Source organism: Propithecus coquereli, unplaced genomic scaffold (genome assembly GCF_000956105.1).
Source record: "Propithecus coquereli isolate 6110/MARCELLA unplaced genomic scaffold, Pcoq_1.0 Scaffold167, whole genome shotgun sequence".
Classification (NCBI taxonomy): domain Eukaryota; kingdom Metazoa; phylum Chordata; class Mammalia; order Primates; family Indriidae; genus Propithecus; species Propithecus coquereli.
In genome coordinates this window covers 2,015,473-2,033,893 of record NW_012141302.1, presented here as the reverse complement: position 1 = coordinate 2,033,893, position 18,421 = coordinate 2,015,473, and the positions used below count along the sequence as shown (strand labels likewise).

The window sequence follows — 18,421 nt, the reverse complement described above, 5'->3', positions numbered from 1 at the left end:
GATTACTATGCTGTTCCCCTGATAGTAATTTTCTATTTTCCTATTTCCTTCTACTGGTGACAAAACTACCAGAGGTGTTTTTTTTTTTTTTTCACTCTGACAATATGTTTATTTTGCCCTCATTTTTAAAGGACACTTTTGCTGGATATACAATTTTAGGTTGAGAATCCCCCTCCTCCCAACCCAAGACCTTTAAGATGTTATTCTATAGTTTTCGGTTTCCATTATTTCTAATGAGAAATCAGTGGTAATTTTACTATTTTTTCTGTAAGTAAATGGTTTTTCTCTATTTTTAGGATTTACTCTTTACTTTGGTTTTCAGCAATTTGACTACGATTATTTTTGTGTTTCTCCTGCTTCACTTTCATTGACCTTCTTGGATCTGTGGGTTGAAATTTTCTAATCAAAATTGGAAAATTTGGGGCCATTAATTCTTTAAATATGTTTTGCTCCCTTATTTCTCTTTCCTTTCTTCTGAGATTCCAATTATACATGTATTAGACTGTCCCACAGGTTACTGAAGTACTGTTATTTTCATTCTATCATCTATGTTTCAGTTTGGATAGTGTTTATCGTCTTGTCTTCAAACCCAGTGATCTCTTTTTCTGTAGTGTTCAATCTGGTTTAAGCCCATCTAATGAATTTTTGATTTCTGATATGTATTATTTCAGCTCTAGATTTTCCTTTTTGTTTTGTTTATAGTTTCATGTCTCTGTTGAGATGCCCCATTTGTTCCTTTGTTATGGGCATCTTTTACTTTAAATCCTTAACTTCGTTTGATATTTTTGAGGCTTATATTTAAGCATTGTTAAGACGGAAACTAAAGTACCTCTTACTTTGAGGATACAGCATCCTATTCCTAAATTGTGTCCTTTCTGACGTCTCAATTGAAATGCCTACTGGGGTCAGATAGGTCCTTCTACTCTACCTAGTCATAACATCTGTTTCCCAGCACCACATGGCCTCTGAAATCTCAATTCAGCTTACAATTCCCCACCAGCTGTTTTCTCTAGGATTTGTATAGCAGCATGCCAAGGGAGGAATTGGTTCACCCCAGTAGGTAGCTGTATTTTATCTCTGACATTGTTCAGAATTACTGGCACAGAATGATTTTTAGTCTGTTTTACTGCTCTTTTAAATTTCTCTAAAACATATATTTTCTCTTATTTCTTACACCTGAGGTGAACATATCCCACCACTTCCTCCTTGGTATGCCACTGTCTTATAGCTTCTTGCCCTCTGTATATACAGCATTGCATCCAAAGATTAAAAAATGAAAATTTTTAGAGCTCCTTCTCTGCCTCATTTTCTTCTTTCTCATATCCTGTCCCACCTAGCCCACTTCAGTAACCCCAAATTCAAATTCTCTGCCTTCTTCAGATGAGTGACATTGATGCGCTCTGCTTGATCTCTATCTACTTGCCTCATGGTCTAGAAAATGCTTCCAGGTAGAAATCCAGGGCAGTCATGGAGCTTACTTCTCCCAGGGATCATGGTCCTTTGCTGCTTGGTTGTCCAACATCTCAGAACATGTGCTTCAGATATCTTGACCAGTTTTACAGTTGTTTACATATGCAGGTGGCCTACTCTAGTGCTAGTTACTTACTCATGTCTAAAAGCAAAAATCTGCACAATAGTTTTTAGTAAATGAACTGCACTCCTAATTTATATATATAGTTAAAAAAAATTTCCCCTGAATTCACCACAAGAAAGGTTTCTTGAAAATTCAACTTAAACTTCAAAACCACCACTGAGTTCAAGACAACAGACTCTAACAAAAAAAAAAAAAAAAAAGAACTTTGTGCCATCTTTGCTTCAACTTCCATATAAACAAATATATTATTTAAAATATATTAGGCTGGGCACAGTGGCTCACGTATGTAATCCTAGCACTCTAGGAGGCCAAGGCAGGTGGATCGTTTGAGCTCAGGAGTTCAAGACCAGCCTGAGCAAGAGCGAGACCCCATCCCTTCTAAAAAATAGAAAAATTAGCTGGGCATGGTGGCACATGCCTGTAGTCCCAGCTACTCAGGAGGCTGAGGCAGAAGGATCGCTTAAGCCCAGGAGTTTGAGGTTGCTGTAAGCTAGGCTGATGCCACGGCACTCTAGCCCGGGCAACAGAGTGAGACTTTGTCTCAAAAAAAAAAAAAAAACAAAACATATATATTGAAGAAAAGATGCTTATAGGTTGTACCACAATTAATTTGCATGCTTATCTCTTACCTTGTAGAGTTTGAGAATTGTCTTAATGCATTCATGTACAAACTTGGTCTGCTTCTGAAGACTTCCACCATATAGTGCCACTAGTTCCTCATTGAAGTTCACACTAAAGAAGTCAAAGTGGTACTTGAAGTCAATGTCTTCTGCTTTTCTAAGAGCAATAGAGCCAATAGAACGAACTACAGAGGAAAAGAGTGAAGTACAAATTAAACAAAATTTTTAGAAGTTTCATCCAGTCTTTCTTCAAAGTTTCTTAAAAAATAACTTGATCCCACATCATGAATATAAACCACCTATTTCAGGATGAAATCCACTAACAGTACCAATTTAGAAGAACAAACCAACCTAGCAACTGTATGCCTTAAACGTAGTAAGTGTGCCATAAATATTTTTAAAATTAAATAAATAAAAAGTGAACAGGTCCCTTATTCTCTACCTGCTTTCCTTTCAGTAGGGGTGACACTAGCTAAAAGAGAAGGGAAGGATTCTTTGAAGAATGAGAAATAGAAATTTTGTGACATTTATTGAGGATTTTAAGAATGAGAAGGTTCCTATAAGAAATGTCTGCTCATCACTTGGTGTTTTTTTTTTGTTTGTTTTTTTGGTTTTTTTTTTGAGACAGAGTGTCTCAAAATACACTAAAATACTAAATTTTAAAATACATTTTAAATTTAAATTTTAAAATACTAAATTTTAAAAGAGTGTAAAATACACTCTTTTGCCCGGGCTAGAGTGAGTGCTATGGCATCAGGCTAGCTCACAGCAACCTCACACTCCTGGGCTCAGGCGATCCTTCTGCCCCCCTCAGCCTCCTGAGTAGCTGGGACTACAGGCATGTGCCACCATGCCCGGCTAATTTTTTCTATATATTTTTAGTTGTCCGATTAATTTCTTTCTATTTTTAGTAGAGACGGGGTCTCACTCTTGCTCAGGCTGGTTTCGAAACAATCTGCCCGCCTTGGCCTCCCAGAGAACTAGGATTACAGGCGTGAGCCACCGCGCCCGGCCCATCACTTGGTTTAAATACTGATGCTTAATTTGTCTCTTTCTCTTACACATGACATCCAATACATCAGCAAGTTCTGCCTTGCTCTACCTTCCCAATATATCCCCAGTCAAAGCTTCTCATCATTTCTACCACTACCTTCTTTATCCAAACACCATCATCTCTTGCCTGAATTACTCTACAGTTTCCTAAGTGGTCTCCCCGTTTCCACTTTTTTTCTCATTATTGTTTTGCAAACCCTTTAACAAAATTTATTATGAATTAATTACATTAAGTGGCATAAAAATTGAGGCGTATAGTTTAGCAAACAAAATACCTCTGTTTGCCATTCCATTTTCTAAAAACGTATACTATACACACACTATAATTCACATATTGTATAACTCACTTTGTAAAGTGTACAATTCAATGGTTTTTAGTATATTCACCATATCTGGTATATATTGTACAACCATCTCCGAAAAATGTTGGACATTTTTTTAATCACCTCAAAAACAAAATCCTGTGTCCATCAGCAGTCACTCCCCATGTCCCCACTCCTCCCAACCCGTGGCAAGCACTAATCTACTTTGTCTCTATGGATTTCCCTTTTCTAGACAACTCATACATAAATAGGATCATATAACATGTGTGTTCTTTTGTGACTGGCTTCTATCACTCTTCATAATGTTTTCAAAGTTCATCCACATTGTAGCATGTATCAGTAAGTCATTCCTCTTCATTACTGAACAATGTTCCATTGTATGGATGTCATATTTTATTCATCCATTTATCAGTTGATGAACATTTAGATTGTTTCTACTTTTGGTTATTATGAATAGTGCTGCTATGAACATTTATATACCAGTTTTTATGTGGGCGTATGTTTATTTTTCTTGGGTAGATACCTAGGAGTGAAATTGTTGGGCCACATCGTAGCTCTATATTTAATGTTCTGAAGAACTGCCAAACTGTTTTCCAAAGTGGCTGTGCCATTTTATATTCCCACCAGCAATGTATGACATTTCCAATTTCTCCACATGTTCACCAATACTTGTTATCTGTCTTTTTTATTGTAGCTATCCTAATAGGTATGAAGTGATATCTAATTTTTTTCCTGAAATCACTTTTTTTAATTTCAAAGTATTAAGGGGGTACAAAAATATATTTGGTTACATGGATCGCTTCTGTAATGCTTGAGTCATGGGTATAAATGTGCTCATCACCCAAATTGTGTTCATTGTACCCATTAGGTAGGTTTTTGCCCCTTCCCTCCTCCTGGTATCTAATTTTGATTTGTATTTCTCTGATGACTATTGATGTTTGGTACCTTTCCTGCTTCCACTCTTGCCCTTTTATAACATATTTTTTTCCACAGCAAAGGCAGAGCGATCATTTTTTAAAAGTAAATCACACTTAACCAGACTGGTTAACATTTTTAAATCTGACAATTCCAATGTTGTCAAGGATGTGGAGCAAAGGCAAGTATAATGTATCGCTTGTGGGAATATAAATTAGCACAATCAGTAAAGATAAAAGGATACATATAACCTGTGACATGGAATTACACTCTGAGATATATATTTCATAAAAACATGGGCTTATGTGCTCCAAGATACATAGAGAAGAAGATTCACTATTTGTAATTGTCAATACATGTAAACAACTCAAATGTCCAAAGACAGAATAGACAGACTATGGTACAGTCATACAACAGAATAATACGGAGTAAGGAAAATGAATGAACCATAGCTCCCATAACAACCTGGATGAATTTTAAAGACAATGCTGAGTGGAAGAAGCCACACACAAAATAAAACATATTGAATGACTATTTATATTACAAAGTTTAAAAACAGCCCCAAATAAACAGACTGTACAGAGATGCACACTTTTGTACTAAAACTATAAAGAAAGTTAAGGAAACTACCACCTAAAAGGATAGTGATTATGTCCAGAAATAAGGGAAGGAGTTTTAATCATGAAGGGGCACATAAAGGGGTTCCGGGATGCTGGCAATCTTCTACTTCTTGACCTGGGTTTTGGTTCCATGGGTGTTCACTTTATAATAACTTTTAAATGAATATCCATATCTACGTATTTCTCTATATGTGTGTTAAATTCAAATATAACAATTAACAAAAAATCAGATTATATCATTTCTTATCCAAAATTTTCCCATCATACCTCAATCAAAATTCATTTCAAAGTCTTTTCTACAGCTTATATAACATAAGGCTACTCTTTCATTCTCATCTCTTTTCACTTTCTCTAGTCATAGTGACCCTAAAGGCATCAAGCATGTTACTGACTCAGGGCCTTTCCCCAACAGTCACATGCAATCCCTTGCTACATTCAACCCTCTCCTCAAATGTTCTCTTCACAGTGGCCTTTCCTGACTACTTCCTGACTCTGTTTATCCTTTATCCCCTCACTCTGTTTTATTTTTCTTTCTAGCTTTTAACATTACTATTTGTTTGATGGTTGTCTTCCCAATAAGAATTTAAGTTTGATGAGGGTGGAATTTTATCTGTCTTGGTCTGCTTTGGATCCCTAATACCTGGAATATTGCCTGGCCCATGGTAGGTACCCCATAAATATTTGCTAGATGAATAAACACGTAATCATACACATTGAAACAATTCTACTTTCATGATATAACAATTCTAGTCCATTTAATAACTAAGCAGATTTCAGTTGAAAACAAAATTACTTTTAGATTACTTGGTTGTTATGCCAGAAATAACTGCTATTAATATATCACTAAGCCAACATCAAGTTGCCATCTGTACAATTTCCCTACCCTCATGTTTCTGTGTTTCCCCCAGTACTTCTAAATCTAACTTAAATAACTCCAAAAGAAACAATCCAATCTCCCTTCTTGTTCAGCATAACATAAACCTAATCAATGCTTCAGGTTCTGTTCTCTGTACCCTCCATTTCCAACATAAACACTTGCTTCCTCGGTTGATTCCTGAACACCTACACCACTTACTATCCCACTCCAATCCAACTTATTCTTTTTCTCCTTCTCACTCTTTGCAAAGTGGTCTTCAACTCTTCTTTTCTAAATACTTCTCACATGTATTCTCTCTCAGAAAAAATGTCATAAATTTGGGTCTCCCAGTAAGCCTAGCACAGTACTTAACACAAGAGTGTGCATTTCATGCACTTCATTTGATTCACTAAGTATGTATATGATCAAATTCTTGACAGCTTTCAAAATTTACTTCCAAAACTTACCTTGCTTATAACTTCCAGCATTACCAGGAAGAAAGAGAACTGGAATACCTGTCAAAGGGAGAATTTTGTGTTCTTCAGCATACGATCCTTCTCCATAAAGATATAACTCATATGCTGGATAGCGTTTTGCCAGTTTCTTTGGAAGTTCTATTTTCTACATCAAAAAAATAAAAATGCAGTTTCATTTTAATCAGTCTTATTAATACAATTCAGCCTCATTGTATGTAATTCTTAATTACGCAAATTTGAAATAGTACAATATAAAAATACTACTGATGTTAAAACCACTTAATACACAAAACAAGTTCTACTTGTAGTTTATTCATATAGAGAATTAGTCTTCAATTATGTGAATTTTGAACCATGCGGTCTTCAGGAAAGCATAAAAGGAAACTACTTGAAATTCTAACAAATACAAATTACTCAAAATAGCCACTAATAAGGCAAAAAAGCACTGGCATATTGTCAGGAAGTTACATGTTGACATAATTGGAAATGCATTTAATTTAGTATCGGTATGCGTTATAGTTATAAATTATAAAAGCTTCCATCATCCAATCAATTCTTTTTTTGCCATTTTTAACTGTTTTGTAATGTCTCTCCTTTTATGCAGGCCCAACCATATATTCCAGCTGTTACATCTTCAAAGGAAAGTAAGTTTGTTTTATAATGTAGCTTTCTGACCTCTCAACTTCATATGTTTTGACCTACAATATGCTTAACAAATTAATCTGAACCTTATAGCCATGTCTTGGTCAAGACACGTACACTCTTCTTGCCATAAACATTCCAGTGAATTAGCATCTGTTTCAGTTTTCATAGACCAGGTGCATGGTTTGTCAGTATGCCTTAGACTACTCTGCAATTCATGTTATTGTATACGAAATGAGCCAGTAGTTCACATAAATTTTTTCAACATAATATAAATTAGGTCTTAATGTCATCCCCAAAAGGTAGGCATTTCTAAAAGAGGTAGTAAAGTATAAGCTCTTCTGTTCCTTCTTTTTTTCCAAAGGGTAGAAACCATATAAAATGAAACCAATTACGTTGGATAGTACTGTTACTCATTTAAGTAGATATCAATAGATTAATGATTTAGTAGTGCTGTACATGTAGTATGTGCTTGATAAAAAATTTTAACTACTGAATGAGATTTAAAAACAGTAAATGTTGTTAATGACTACTGAAAAACTTCATTGTTCTAAAAACAACAGAATTCTGATCATTCATGCACTTTCCTGAATATTCCTTTGAGCATATTACCATAAACAATTTGTGCCAATAATACCATGGAAACATCTGTAGAGACTGTGAACTTATTGCTTAAAATACCAGCAACTTCAGTTATTTCCTCAAATATTCAAAATACAGAAATACTAACCTCACTATTTGCTTTATATGCATATGTGTCCTTCAACCCAAATTAGTCCCAATATTGATTATGCACAGTATACAATAAAAAATGAAAATGACACAATAGTTTATCTCTTTAGGTACAAATTAAGCAAAAAGAAAATGTAAGAGACCAAAGAAACAGTTTCTTAATTCCTCCCAATTTAGAATACCATTTGATATAATAATACATGCATATTAGATCATTAGTCTTTTTAGTACAGTCGCTAAACAAAGTTTGAACTAGTTGAAAATTAACTCAGAAGAATAGGAAACTATCAAATATTTCTAAAAATAAATATTTGATTCTCTGGAGACAGAAAAGCAAGCAAAAAAATACTTGATATATTTCATAAAATACTATTCTGAAAGCAATTTTTGCAGTGAAAAAGAACATTTTTAAAAATATGAATGTATACAGATGGAAAAAAAGTATAGAGATGGAAAAAAAGTATAGAGATGGAAAAAAAGTATAGAGATGGAAAAAAGAGGTGGCACAAAAGAAAGGGGGGGGCAAGAAAGGAAGGAGTATAGGCAAATGGCAAAACTGCCTTTCCAGACAGAGTTCAAGTTGGAAGTCAGTGGCAGGAAGACACAGGAAAGCTAATTGACCAGACTGATAGAAAAAGTGCAGGCATACAAAAAGGATTTTGATGAGACAACAGAATAGGGTCAAGGGTTTAAAAAGAAAATATTTATAAGCAACAGGACTCTAATATAAATTGATTATTTTATATAGTTTATTTTAAATGAGGAAAGCCCCATTCCATATTAAGATCAATTACTTTTTACACTTAAGTATTATCTCCACAATCCTGCCTCTGCTGTCTGTTCTTCCTCAATTCTGCCTTAAAAGAGGCCCTTCTTATTGCTAACCTAAACCCCTTTGAAAAGACAAAAATGCTAACAAACTCCCAAGTGCTAGAAAAATACTGAGTTAAGAAACTAAAATCTTTATGATATATAATTATGAATTAAAACTAAAAAAAAGTTTGATCTCTATAACTAACCAAAAAGAAAAAAAAAGATTTTGATCAAGATAAATGCAGACAGTTTTGAAGTTCTTACAAAGAGCTCTCATCCCACCTATAAGAATAGTCCTAGGAATTCCAGTTTAATTAAAAAAAAAACCCTAGAAACAACTGAATCTTTCAGACTAGTATCTCTCCCTGCTACAATCTATAGTCCATTTGTTGTCAAAAAATACCCTGCAAAAATACACACTGTATGTGTTTCCTCACTGCATGTATTGATAACAAAGTCTTGAGAGAGAGCTGTCCTTTAAAATCTGGCTCTAATTATTCTTACCTACTTTCTTTTAACTTACACATGCCATGTTTTAAAATTTGCTTTTAATATGTTGAAAAATTCAAGATTCAAAAGGATACACATTGAAAAAGATCTCTCCTACCCCTGGTCTTTTAACCATCCAGTTCCCCTACCCAAGAAGGCAACCAATGTTATTAGCTTATGTGTGCTTCCAGAAATATTTTACATATACACAAGCAAATAAGTTTATAGATTATTTTTTCCTTTTTACATAAATGGTAATACGTTATAAATACTTCTCACGCAGTGTGTCCTGGTGCCTTCTCACCTTCACATATGCCTGCAATTTTCTTGTTTCTGTACCTTATGAATTACACACCCTCCTTGGCCCAATTCACTAAGTCTTGTCTAAAGCATTTTAATATCCAAGACAAACTCAGATGCTTCCTCTTCTGTGAAGAACCTTGTACATACTCTTATAGTGAAATTATAACACTTAGTACATTATATTGTAATTATACATTACATTCCTCTTTTCCCCATTGTATTATAAAGACAAATTAAGGACACAAAGTCTGATTTATCTCTAATTCCCTCTCACCTATACCAAGTATCTAGATATATCTGGCACAGAGTAGTTATTCAATAAATGACTTGCTAAATAAACATCGCACTTAAAAAATATATGATTCATATTTTCAATGTCAATATTTCCTTTCAAAGAGCAATCATTAGGTCACACATATGAAGACAGCCATAGCAAAACAAATTACTGTTATGAGAGAAAACAACTCAGATGTTTCTTCTCAAATTCTACAATTTGCCTAAAACTGTTTGTTGTCAAATAAAAGTTTTGCCTTGGTGTCATAATAAGGCAAGAAACTTTATAGGATATAGTGTATTTTGCCTAGTAGGCTTGCAATATGTTCGTGAGATGTTCAATTAACTCTGAATAAGTGAATCTAGGAAAACCAGAGGCAGAATATGAATACAGCTAATCAAACAATTTTAAATTCAAAGCTTCATTTTTGCAAAGAGTTTCAAATTTCTGCCCTACATTTTTAAAAAAATGGAGAATAAAACTGAATGTATTTCAACTACCTTTCCATTTTCTCTGCTGGCTGGCTAAAGAACATACAAATGAGCAGTAAAAAAGAAAGGCATCAAGAAAGAGAAGGAAACCCAATGACTAAGACATCCCACATGCTGGATATCAACCTGTGAACAATTAAAGAGCTCACTATAAATATAATTAAAAGTAAGCAATAGATAATAATATCTTTAGAACATTTTTATTTAAAAAACCATTTGGTTCTTAACAGAATTACCTCATTTAACTAGAAACCTCAGTATATTTAAAATGACTTATTTCTATAGGCAGGTTTTAATTGTACTTGTAAAATAACATCACGTCACCGGAGTGCAAAATAAAAAGACTAAGAATCAAATACAAATACTGTCATAAATTAATAGTCTTTTACATAATAAAAATAAAATCTGCTAAAATTGTGGATCAAAAATTCTGCCACTGTAATTATTACTGTACTAACAAATTATTAACAGAAGTATAACCCCCCCCAAAAGCAAATTAAACCAAAATAACTAAATACAGACTACTGAACAACAAACCCCTAAATAGCTCTTTTGCATCAGCAACACTAATTTTCTGTCTTTCCAGTCAATTTTATGAGGCAGGAAATGCATCTGTGAGGTCCATATGCTTTGTTCTCAACACCAAGGAAAACAATTTCTACTACTGCAGATATTAAAATAGCTTCAATAATTTTGGGCAAACTAAAAATAACTGGGAATTCGTACTGTATTGCTACAAAATGATTTTATCTGAACTAAACTCTTCAATGCAGTACAAAAAAACCTAAAGTGACCTACTTCAATCTATTGGGAGTTTCCTAGTTATTAAACCATAAAAAATGAAAGGTGGATTATAATAGCTCTATTTTCAGTTTAAAAAAACTAAACTAAAAGCCCACGTTTAACTATATAGCCTCTGAGAAACATAAACTGACATATCCCAGCATATTTGCTTAAAAATGAACAGAGACAACAGTAACATGTTAAAATCTTCTCCTTCAATAGCACCAGTAATCAAATGTTTCCCCTCTCTTATCCACTGATGCAAAACCAAGGTAAGGATCTCAAATGAAATCTTAATTGACTAGAATCTTGCCCATGGGAAAGGATGCTCTTCAGCAATTTAAACCTTAAGTAGTTTTAAGATCTAAATTATAACAGCTTAATCAAATAATATACTCCCTCCATAATGACTTGTATATAGAAGCAACCCCGACTTACATCCTTCATCCTAAAGAAAAAAAAATCTGCTATGGTGTTAAAAAGCATCCTAAAAATGTATTTTATCAATATGTATTATACAATACGTATACATTTTTTGGAAGAGAGTTATCATTATAACAGGTATTCCATAATCAAGAGATGCATTTAGAAATGAAAGACTCATTTGGAAGAAATTTCTTTGGATAGTTGTGTAATTTGTCACCACCTCTTTTTACAGCTGGTCATGAATGAAATTCTAGATTCTACTATGTCGAATCAACGAAGCAATTGATTGAAAACATTCAAAATGGAATGGAAGAGGTGGGGGTGGAGAGAGAGAAGGGCCAAGTCTCTCTCAAATTCCAAACACAGTGAGCAAAGGAAAATAGCACCATGAAATAGATTTTAAATGCAACTGGTAAAAAGCCCCGCTGCTAGGCGATATGCATAAACACAGGTATGCACACACACGCACGCCCCATAACCTACAAAACAGGAGGATCCACAAAATCTTTGCAGGAGGGGAGCTAAACACTTTTCAGTTTAATTACTCAGCAGGCTACCCTTTCGTCCAGAGGTAAAACCCTGGTGTCTCTAAACAGCCTTTGGAACTATCTAGCCGATACACACTCAACAGACGCTCAGTTCCCTTCCAGAAATGCGAAATCTGACTAGCAAATCACTGCGCACGAGGGGAAGAATTTAGACGCGTGGGAGGCAAAGGAGGGTCCAGGGGCACCTGTTAAGGCAAGAACGCCAGAAGGATGAGGTGTGGGTTTAGGGAGAAGGGTAGAGGCTGCCCCTCGGGATGAGCGGGGCTGGGCCCGTCCAGGCAGAAGAGCCTGTGTTCGGGATTTGGGGCCGGGCAGGATGCTTGGGAAACCATCTATCGAACACCCCACCGTGAAGAGAGGACACAAGGCAGGTGGGGGGGAAGGAGTAGGGGGCTGCAGAGTCTCCCAGGGCGGAGAAAACACATGCGAGAATGAGATGGGGGCCGGAGAGGCGCGGAGAGCCAAGGCACGGCGAACCCGCAGAAGGACCAGGCACCAGGGGCCAGAGTCTCGGAGCGCCCAGTTGAGGAAGAGGGTGGAATCTTACCTGATACTCCGGGTACTCAAACATGTAGCTCATACTGCACTTGTTCTCCTCAAAGCCGAAAAAGACATCCCATAGTCCCAGGGTGGCCATAAAGACCATGAAGACATAAAACGCCAGGTTCCCAAGGTTGACTGAGTGAAGAAACATGGTGCCACCGCCGCCTCTGCAGCGGGGCCCCAAGCCCAGACTGAGAGAGCCGGAGAGCGTCCGGCCGCCCGCGCCGGAGACGAGCCCGAGCAGCGCGCGCCTGCGTGGACGCCCGGCCTGCCCGCGCGCCCGCCGCGAAGTGCGCCTGCGCGCAGCTGACCCGGGGGCCTCCCGCCTGGCTTCTCCCAGAGCCGAGGCAAGAGGCGGCGTTTGCAGCGTGAGCGCGAATCTGAGGGGAAAGAGAAAGAGGGAGAAAGCAGAGTGGGCTGGGCTGGAGGGTGAGGGAGGAAAAAGGGGAGGAGGCGAGGAGAGGGAAAAGAGGGAGGGAAGGGCGAGCAGTGGCAGGCGGGAGGGAAAGAAGAGGAGAGGGAGTAGGAATCGAGAGGGGGATGGGTGGAACGCGGGAGCACTGGAGTCGAAAAGGGAGGAAGGACTGGAGGTGGGTGTCAGATGGGTTTATCTGCGGAGGAGGATAGAGCCGAGAGGCGATTGAGGATGGAGAGCGGACCTGGCGAGGGAAGGAGGGACTTCAAAGGCCAGGGGTCATCAGCTGTCACATCGCAAACACCTCTCCCTGCAGCAGTCTAAAAACCCTTCCCGTTCAATTTTGAAACGCCTCAGGCCTCCGCAATTTCGGTTCTCCCAGCGGTAATAGAGCACATTCACAGCTCTGTGGACCAGTTAGCTTGAGGAGGGAACAAATGGCTTTTCCCCCCTTTGACTGCCAGTTTGGGCCCAGTAGGTAACAGAAGCTTAAAAGCATCCACTCATTAAAAAACAACAGGCCGATGAAATTCTGCTCTTGGTATAAGATGAAAACCTGGGTCACAAAAGGCATCGTTAGTTATGAAAAAACGGAACCCAAATGTCCATTAGCACTGACGTCCCCAGCAGGTATCTTCGTGATCAGTTGGACGCGGACTTGCCTTGCGCCCCAGAACCTCCGGCTCTTGGGGAATTGGTTTTATACTAACGTCAATTTTTAGGCAATTTCGTCAAGCTTCAGCTCGGACTCTCAAGTGACTTAATTCCTCTTGGAGAATTGCGGTTTAGCACAAAGGCGGGAGTGCAAAGAGCTCAAAACCATGATCACGTGTGTAGCAGCTTTTAAACACTAGAATGTTGTGAGGAGAAAGACACGGTATCACTCTTTAAAGCTGACCCAATCGCAGATGGGGTGTGTGTGTAGCTAACTGCAGAATTTCCATTAGAATGGCTTTTGGCACTGAATGAATTTCATTCCACCTGGGCTGATTTTCCGGTATATTTTCTCTGCATAGGAAATTTGGCTATGGTATATAAAATCAATTTTAAAACTAAAAGGAAGTTTATAGTTTAGCTTGTACAACACCCTGATGTTCAGATTAAGAAACCATGAAGGAGAGGTGAAGTAATCCTGAAAGTCAAGATGTTCTGTTCACCCTACCCAGAAACAGTTGCAAGTCTAAACAAATACAGCTAGCTAGTGGGTGTGGAATGTTGGTGGGGAGAGAAAGAAATGAAGAAATGAAGAAGCAGGCTCCTTTTTTGTGAAGAGAGAAATTTGGAAGGACCAGGATAACAGGTAGGGAAGCTATGGGTAATATTGATCAGGAGGGCAATTGTTAATATATATTTGAGATGTGTCATATATGAAGTTTTTTTATGTGGTGATGAGTTTACTTGGGAATTTTATGCCTTTTATATTCTATTGCTACAAATAGAATTAAATAAAATTTGTAGGATTCATAAATTTGTAATTTGTTACACCAACACAACTGAATTATATCAAGAAAGACCTATTTTGATCAGCAAGGTGTGACATTGGTGAGCCCATGAAAGAGAGAGAACCTGGGGTTTGGGGTGGGGTGGAATTACCAGTTAGTGCAGTGATTAGTAATCATTTAGGGTTGGATTTAGGTTATCCATAAAAAGGGGAATATATTGAGTCTGGGTGCTTGAAAATATCACAGACAGAATGTCTGCTTATTTCTCCTAGCATATTATGAACAATATTAAACAAACCCAGGGTGAATCCACACTCCCTCATCTATCTATCCTACTGCTTCTTAAACTTAATGTGCATACAAATCACTTAGAGATTTTGTTAAAAAGCAAATTCTGATTCAATAGTTCTGGGATGGGGCCCAAGATTTTGTATTTCTGATGAACTCATAGGTGATGGCAGTGATGCTGGTCAGTGGACTACACTTTCAGTAGCAAGAATCTATCCTGCCTAAGGACTCTGCTACATGGAGAAATCCCTGAACATGAAGATGAGAGCTTAGTCTTCTGGTGGCTTTCATGAGTTGTGGCAACGTGCTGCCTTCATTGTCCACTCAGAAAGGAGTGAGATAGAGAGTTGATGCATCCTTTATGTTTGTAATCTTTCTATCCTACCTTTTTACTTTCTCTTTTCCTATCCATCCTTATTCCCTTCTGGCTTTACTACTTTTTATGTCTAACCTAAACCTACTGAGCATCACTTCAACCACTCTTGTCAGTGCTGTCAAATTCCTTGAACTCTTGTCTTTCTATTCCACTCTGCTTACAAACTTCCAGCCTTGGGTAAATATAGCCTGGCTCTGAGCTCTGACGCTAGTATATCTGAGTATTCCTGGAGAAAATGACACAAGCATTTGAGTTGCCATTCAAAAATACTTGCATATGAGGCCGGGCGCGGTGGCTCACGCCTGTAATCCTAGCACTCTGGGAGGCCGAGGCGGGTGGATCGTTCTGAGCTCAGGAGTTCGAGACCAACCTGAGGAAGAGCGAGACCCCGTCTCTACCAAAAAATGGAAAGAAATTAATTGGACAGCTAAAAATATATGTAGAAAAAATTAGCCGGGCATGGTGGCGCGTGCCTGTGGTCCCAGCTACTCGGGAGGCTGAGACAGTAGGATTGCTTGAGCCCAGGAGTTTGAGGTTGCTGTGAGCTAGGCTGACACCACGGCACTCGCCCCAGGCAAGAGAGTGAGACTCTGTCTCAAAAAAAAAAAAAAAAAAATACTTGAATATGTTTCTGGTCAACTGCCTCTCCTATTCTTCAAACTACCACTCTTTAAGCTCCCTATGTCTCTTCCCTCTTTTAGTAAATTATTAGTACATAACTTTATCTTTATACTTGCAGAGATAATTTTGATTTTCACACGCATGTTGCTTCAGTTCCTCATTCTCATGTTTGTTATCTCCATCCAGTCTTAATTCGGTAAATACAGCTACAGTGCTTGGCACAATGCCTGGCATGTAGCAAACATTATTATTGTACTTTGGTATCCTTAGAGGATATCAAAAGCAAATCTCTGAAGTTGTGTTTTAGTTCCCATTCCCCCACCTAACTTTCTTTTCAGGAAATTAGTTCTATCAAGTTAAGGTTTCTATCCATCTCTCCCATTCTATCCTCCCTTCCCCAAAGCATATGCATGTGCTTACGTCTTATTCATTTTTTCAGAAATCTTCCCTGTAGCTTTCAACTGTAGCCCTTCTCATCTCAGTCAGGGTTCCTAAAGATGTGGTCTATACTTACATCCAGTTCCCCACCACCTATTCATGCCTCGGCACATTTTAATTTTTGCCCCCATCCCGACCTCCCAAAACTTTTCTTGCAAAGGTGAGCATTGACCTAATTAGTGAATCCAATTGACAATTTTCAGTCTTACTTGATCTTCCTGCTACATTTGCCACTTCCTCCTTAAAACACTGCCTGTTGTCTTCTGTAACACCGTTTTCCACTGGGTTGCCTCTTATTCATCTGGCTTCTCAGTCTCCATCCCATGTGACTTATTTTTCCACCCATCCCTTAAATGTTATTAAACTCATGATTTTATTCTCAGCCATCATTCTACTTTCCAACATAAAATCCTTCAGTGGCTCCTCAGTGCCTGGATTCTAGTTAAGGTTCTCTTAGTTGCAAGAAACACAAACTATCTCAAGTTAAAAAGGGGATTTTTTTTTTTTTTAAGATAAAAGGGATCTCAGGACTTCAGAATAAGCTGACAAGTCAGGACACACACTGACTTTAGGATGTACACAGCTCTTTCATGGCCACTCCCAACTCTAAATCTAACCAACCTTTTAGCTAGTCACCACTGATTACAATGCCTCTCTCATCAGTTTAATTCAGAATCTTGCTTGGGGTGGAGTAGGAGGTGTGGTGAGTCTCTCATTGGTCTAGGTGATCCTTTTGAAACAGGCCTCACATATCAAAGACCATTAATAAAGGTTAGGAGTAAATAGGCCTAGGAGGGTAAACTGGAGCCAGAACCATAATAGACAAAGGCAGACAAAGGAATTTGAGTTTTATACAATAGATAATTGGAAGCTACTGAACATTTATAAAATGGGACATATTCAGAGCTAATTGTTGAGGAAGACATCTTGCATCAATGTCCAGCTGGACTGGACAGCGTATGTTTTCAATCCAGATAGGCAGGAAGGTGTTGTTTTAGTCCAGGTGGAGGAATATAAGGAAAGAAGGGTTTTTATTACTCTCCATTATAAAGAACTGTAAAGAACATTTGGTTAACTAATGGGGAATATGTCAGTCGGCTAATATGGAGAAGTCCCCAAGATATATTAAGGGAAAAATCAAGGTGCAGAAAATCAGCAAAGAAACATTGGACTTAAAATGGATTTTACGCCAAATGGATTTAACAGACATTTACAGACCATTCTGCCCAACAATTACAAAATGTACATTCTTTTCATCAGCACATGCAACATTCTTCAAGATAGACCCATGTTAGGTCACAAAACAAGTCTTTAAAATTTTTTTAAAATCAAGATCATATCAAGTATCTTCTCAGAAAACAGTGGAATAAATCTAGAAATCAATATGAAGAGGAACTTCAGAAACTATACAAATACATGGAAATTAAACAACATGCTTCTGAATGATCACTGGATCAACAAGATAGAAATTTAAAAAATTTTGAAACAAATGAAAGTGAAAACACAACATACTGAAACCTGTGGGATACAGCAAAAGCATTTCCAAGAGGGAAGATAATAGCATTAAATGCCTACCTCCAAACAGTAGAAAGAGCACAAATTAACAATCTAACATCATACCGCAAGGACCTAGAAAAACAAGAACAAACCAAACCCAAAGTTACCAGAAGAAAAGAGATAAGAAAGATCAGAACAAAACTAAATTAAATAGAGACCAAAAAACCAATACAAAGGATGAATGAAATGAAAAGTTGGTTCTTCAAAAGGATAAAAAAAATTAATAAACCACTAGCTAGATTAATCAAGAAGAGAGAAGATCCAAATAAACAAAATCAGAAATGAAAAAGGAGACTTTATAACTGATACCACAGAAATACAAAAGATCATCAAAGAAAACTATGAACAACTATACACTCACAGAGTAGAAAACCTAGAGAAAATGGGTAAATTCATAGACACATACAACTTCCCAAGATTGAACTAGGAAGAAATAGAGATCCCGAGCAGACCAATAATGAGTAGTGCAATTGAATCAGTAATAAAAACTTACCCCCAAAACAAAGCCCAGGACCAGATGGATTCACAGCTGAATTCTACCAAACATACAAAGACCTAATACCAATCCTCCTGAAACTGTTCCAAAAAAAATCAAGGTGGAGGGAATTCTCCCTAACTTATTCTACAATGCCAGTATCACCTTGATACCAAACACAGACAAGGACACAAAAAAAGAAAACTATAGACCAATATCCATGATGAACACAGATGCAAAAATCCTCAGCAAAATACTAGCATATTGAATCTAACAGCACCTCAAAAGTATAATACACTATTATCAAG

At 37.4% G+C, this 18,421-nt stretch overlaps 1 protein-coding gene across 1 annotated transcript in view; it reads right to left on the bottom strand.

Moving 5' to 3' along the window:
- PGAP1 (post-GPI attachment to proteins 1) overlaps positions 1-12,652 on the bottom strand; it is a 125,253-nt gene extending 112,601 nt beyond the window's left edge. Inside the window, 3 exon segments of the mRNA XM_012641638.1 lie at positions 2,224-2,399; positions 6,449-6,602; positions 12,506-12,652. Of these exon segments, the coding sequence (XP_012497092.1) occupies positions 2,224-2,399; positions 6,449-6,602; positions 12,506-12,652 (477 nt within the window).
- Positions 12,653-18,421: the final 5,769 nt, after the last annotated feature.